The 5,711-nt window shown below is 51.6% G+C and overlaps 1 protein-coding gene across 2 annotated transcripts in view; it reads right to left on the reverse strand.

Annotated features, from left to right (window-relative positions):
* rapgef1b (Rap guanine nucleotide exchange factor (GEF) 1b) overlaps nt 1–2,924 on the reverse strand; it is a gene marked incomplete at its 5' end in the record, with an annotated part of 51,297 nt that extends 48,373 nt beyond the window's left edge. For both annotated transcript variants that reach the window (XM_080017977.1, XM_080017974.1), the window contains one exon: nt 2,660–2,924. In XM_080017977.1, coding sequence (XP_079874103.1) covers nt 2,660–2,687 — 28 coding nt within the window. The remainder of the gene's footprint in view (nt 1–2,659) is intronic.
* Between the last annotated feature and the right edge of the window lie 2,787 nt (nt 2,925–5,711).

The raw sequence follows: 5,711 nt of genomic DNA on the forward strand, positions 1-5,711 counted from the left end.
CCGACGCTGATGTTATTCATTTTTTCATGCATTCCATGAAAGCCTCAACACAGATCTGTCTCACTTCCGCAGCTGACGACCATAATTTTTGAATAGTTTGCTAATGATATTAACTCACGCAAAAGCTGTGAGTTGTTTTTTTTCTATATTTCTAATTGATTTGAACGTATTAGGATACATACGGGGACATTCATATTTCTGAACACTGAAACAGCAGAATAAATACATTTCTCAACTAATCATATGGGTTGGTTGCTGAAACGAGCTGATGTGGAAAACAATACATGGGCAATATTAGACAACTACTAAGTAGACAACCAACAGCTCCAGTGCACATGGACAAAAGGAACGCCGAAACAACAGTCTTCAATCTTCCTCCACCAAGTTAATTTTCTCACTGTGGAAGGAAGTGTTGGGATGTAAGATTGGCTTCCTGCCGTTGTTAGTTTTTGTGCAAGACCACCACAGGCGCTGAATTTGTTACTGTTGGAAGCACGTCCGTGATGGGAGTCCTATGTGTGTGCGTGTGTGTTTGTGTCCCCACCTTGGAACTAAGGTTGCACTCAAGTCGGTGACCAGAACAAGCCCCGAGAGTCCTTCAAAAGGCACATCCTGGTGAGCTACCCCCAGTGGACGGCAGACTTCTAAAGGGACAACGTTGTGACAGTGTCCACTCCCCCGAGAGACAATGAGCCAATGAAAGCTAGCCATGGGACAAAAATAGTGGTAATGAGGGAGTGTGTTGATGCAGCGAGTGACATCAGAACCAACACTCGTTATGAGTCTATTCCTAGGACATGAGGTGCACTCATGTGCTGATCTGCATAAATAAGCCTTGTTGTTATGTTCTATGGAGACTGGAAACATAATAGTTATGGTTACTTTAAAATTGAATGTAGTGTCATTTCTTAACTACTGATACACGTTAGGGAAGCATATGGGTAGCGTATGAGTCGAGTAACTTTTACATAAAGATGGCATTTCCATTATATTTCTTTTTGCACAATGACTTTCAATTTGAGACGTCAGTCTCGTCGTGTCAAACTAAGACTGTCGAATCTGTATTGATTCAAAAGTAGACAATCCCCTTTACACAAGCTTTCCTACAATCCATATCCTACATATCGCCACCGGGCCTCGGCCTCCACCCTCTTTCCATCTCCCCCGAGACCAACATGTGTCTGTCCTGGGGGGGGGACACACACACATGCAGGATCAATAGTTAGATGTGGATCAGAGCCGTGGAACACAGCAGATACAAGAACAACAACAACAAAAAAAAAACCCCCATAGAGTGTGATCCAGTAACACACGGTGCGCGTCATTTACGACCCCGGGGTGGAAAATATTGCGTCAGAGGGCGGCAGAACACCTCGCGTCGCCAATAAACCACGATCAACGCGGGTGACGGGTTGGTTAACAGAACCGCTGGTGCGTGGGTTTGGGTGTGCGCGTGGGGGGGGGGGGGGGGCGCTGGATGACACTCCCTTCCCCGCGTGCACTGCAGGCGCGAGCAGCTGCAGCCCTGGCTGGCGGGGGTAAAGTTTCTGCTACACCCACACCCACACCAGCCCCCGTCGGATCGGATGCGTTGCATCATTGCACATTATTGTATCATCTGTGATAACACCCCCCCCCCTTCCCGACTGTGCATAGTACCCCCCGTTGTAACGCTGCACACGCTGTGTCACTACTGTGCACACACACACACACACACACACTGATACAGCCCTAGTTCGCCCCACTGCATGTAACGGGTAAACATCGCGAATATTTTGCGTTGCCCACTTAACCACCCTCCTCCGCCTCGCGGGACAATGAGCGGAGCCACGCCAAGCCGAACGCAACAGATGTCAGACGGGAAGGAAATGTGCCACGTGCACAGCCTGCAAATCAATACACACTCACGCTCCTTTGGGCGTGAACGCGTCGTTAAAACTCCGGGGTTGTAGGTAACGGCGCCGCTAGCCCGCTAGCGGCGGCGCTAGCTAGCGCGGAGCTAACCTTTTAGCCGCTGCTAGCGCCAGTAACTAGTTGACCCTCTCGGCCAGTGTTGCGGGTTCGACCAAACGCTCGGCATTTGGCATCCGCGCGGCGTTACGTTTACCAGGCAAACGTGTTCATAAATGTATCGTAGATCACCCGCCCGGACCCCCGGCTTCTGATTAACATTCACCCAACATTAGATGCATACGCGGCGTGATAGCGGGGATGGTCCACGACTGGTCGGTGGGAAAACTATCCAGTGAACGGGATACTATATATATATATATAGATATGTAAAAAAGGGGCCATTTCAATAAGTTCAGGTTAGTCCGCTCAATAGCACGGTTAGCACTCAACGCTGAGAAACGGTGTCCACTCCAAACCGGCGGTGGACGTCCGAGCCGCGCCGGGTTACGGTTACAATCGAATTGCCATCACGGAGACACGGCGTTTGAACGAGGAACCTATACATGGGATCACGCCGCCGCCGTTCACGCTAGCTGGCTCCCGCACCGCTCCGGGTTCGCCTGGCGAGCAGCTCCCCGAGGCGGAACCAGGCAGACGCGGGGTTTATTAGATACATTTCTTGCCCCCGAGGACGACGGCGACGGTGACGGTGACCGAGCCCCCGGGGGTGGGGGCAGAGTGCGCGTCTCGACCGGGCAGCGCTTACCTTGTTTGCTCTCTATCTTCCCCGACATTTTCGCAGGCAGCGGCAGTGATTTCCACCCGTTCCACGAAACGCTAGCTGAGCCGCCGCTACAACAACAACAACAACCACCACCACCACCACCAAAAAAAAAAAGCCTCCCCCGCCGCGGGTCTCCTCGGATTATTCCCTCATTCCAGCGACGGTGCGGATGGCGTTGTTTGTTTGTCTTTTTTTTTTTAATTATTATTTCTGGAGCTACCGGGGCGGGTTTGGGGGGGCCGCACACATCGGGACTCCAGAAATGTGTGCGAGTCCGTCTCCGGGTGGTTTTCTCTGGCTACACATCACACAGCCCAGCGTCCCGGAGCCAGGCTGGGATCGGAGAGCTCTCCGCCGGTGCAGCAGCGCCCCCGGGCGGGAGGAATTAGACACTTCGAGCTGTCAGGAGGACGGGCGGGGGGGGGGTGATCGCTCCAGCTCCAGCTCCAGCTCCAAGTAAACAACCAAATGCAGCCGGCTGCGAGGATCGCGGCACCCTAAATATTTCAAATCGCCCTGCTATTGCTCATGCGCGGTCGCCCCCAAACATTGCGCGCACGCACGCACACACACACACGCACGCACACACACACGCAGAGGCGACGAAGAAAAGGCGTGCGAACGTGCGTGCATTGCGATCGAACCGGATTCAAACGTTCAAAGTGAACCCCGCTCTCCCCGTCTGCGTCAAGTCGTGCGACATCAGCAGATGCCACATTCATGTATTGTCGTATAAAAATGACCCCTCCCCATGACTGGGAGCACAGCGTACACATTTTTGACAGGAGTATAGTGGTAACATAACAACGGATTCAATGGATTCATCTCTGACATTCATTTATATTGGTTTCATATAGAAAGGTAGGCTCGCCTGACACTGCCATCACATCGGGTCTGTTAACTACTAATTAGGAAGCAACTTTGGAAAAAAAAAAAAAATGTTGAAACTGTATCTCTGAGCTTGGCGTGCCTGTTTCGTTATTTATCTAATGATAAGATGATTAAAAGGCTTGTCCTCACATCCTAACGAACCGACCTACATTTAAGAAAACGACCCGCTTCATAACATTGACACATGACATGACACAAAAAAAACACATAAACATGCTGTGCCCGACTTCGGATCTCAAGACTTGAACCCCCCTCCGAAAAACACCCCGGGTTAGTTAAGAAGGATGCAGATAAACACAAACAAAAGAATAACGCCATTCGATTTCAAAAGGAAGCATGAGCAAATATTAGTAATGCAGTGATAAGTGTGTAATAAGGTGTAATAAAGTGATGTGAGTCACCGTTTTCACACCAGCGCTTTGCCACAGCGTTCGATCTAAACCTCCTGCTTTACAATCCCTTATTCTTATCTCCGCCTGTGGCACAGTGATCCCTGGAAAGTAAACAGGCTGCACCTACAACCATAACTCTGCGATACGTCTCACCTTGGCATTGGTTAAGTCTGTTAGGACAGTTAATTGTCTGGCTTCGTCCACCTCTCCTGGCTTCCTCCAATTGCACACACTAACATTTCCTTCATGTCTTAAGCCTTTCATGAAATCATATACAGTACACCAACGCGTTGCGATTCTTCATCCCAAAGATATCTGTCAAGCTTTTGCCCTGTTTTGTTATAAGTTTATTCTGTTCCTTGTTTTGCCCCGGTTTCGTTATAGTTATTCTGTCTCATGGGGCTCAGAGACTTCTTTCTCTTGCTTTTCATGCCCTTCTGAATCGCACTGCTGCCAAGTCTCTCTCCCTCTCTCTCTCTTCCCTCTTTAGCTCCCTCTGTCTGTCACTGTGGTTCTGTATTCCTGCCACTGCACGGCTGGGTGCAGTGGCAGGCCTACCTGCTCTGTCTATCTGCCCGACCTTCCCTGCCTGCCGTGCTTGCCATCCCCTTACCCCCTCATTCCCTTCATTAAACCCAAGATCTTGTTTGCACCTATTCCTGAGTCTCCCTGTGTCCTATCACTCGGGTTCACCTGACCGCTTCGTGACAGAACGATCTGGCCCGACCATGAACCCAGCAGAAACGTACCTGCTCAACGTGCCACCTATGTTCAGCAGGTGCTTGACCCGGGAGCAGCCAGGTAATTCATCCACTAGCATGGGGCCTGCTAGCTTTAGGCCTGCTCACCAGCTAGGTCCTGATCCTGAGCCGTTTGTCGCCCTTGCCAAAGTCCAGCCTGTGCCTGTCCCTTTGTCGGCTGTCACTACAGCATCCCCTGATCTGCAGCTGTCTCCATCCCCTGAACTGCAGCTGGCACTTGCCTCTTGCCCTGCAGCTACCTCCAGTACCTGAGCAGCAGCAGCAGCAGCACCCTAGCTTCCAGATGCAGGTGGTGCAGGAACAGCAGCAGCAGCAGTAGCACTCTAACTTCCAGCCCCAGGTGCAGCAGCAGCCGCCAATCTTCCAGGCCAAGAGGTAGCCCCAGATGCAGCTGCCACCTGTTTCCCTGGCTACACCGGTCGCCTGGACTGTCGCCCAGTCGGCTTTCTGCATTGACGTCCGGCCAGACCTCTGGCAGTCAGCCTTCTCCACCGCCCCCCAGCCTCTTGGTTGCCCTTCTAAGCGGCACCGTCTATGGGGTCAACCTCTCGAGCAGTCCCGTTCACTTGACCTGCCCCCTGGTAGCCCACCTGGAACGGCTCCACCTGCCTGCCTTGTTTGCTAGGATGGGTTTCCAGCTCCCAGGCTGCCCGCCTGAGGGGTTTTGTTTTGCTCATTTTGACCCCTCTTTTTGTTTCTGTTCAGCCTGTAGGGATGTCCGGGAGCCGCCGCTTGGGGATGAGGGTCGGGGGGTGGGGGGTGGTGGTGGTGGTGGGGTGCTATCATGGTTTTGCTCTGTTTTGTTATAAGTTTATTCTGTTCCTTGTTTTGCCTTGTTGTGTTATAGTCTCTCTCTCTCCGCCACTTCCTGCCACTGCACAGCTGACACCCATTCTGCAATCTTGCCAGCTGTCTTCACCTTACTCATTACTCCACCAGCATATTACAAGTTCCTTGGTCAGTCAGTCTTTGCCAGATTGTTGTCAAGAC

This window comes from Zeus faber (assembly GCF_960531495.2).
Source record: "Zeus faber genome assembly, chromosome: 17".
NCBI lineage: Eukaryota > Metazoa > Chordata > Actinopteri > Zeiformes > Zeidae > Zeus > Zeus faber.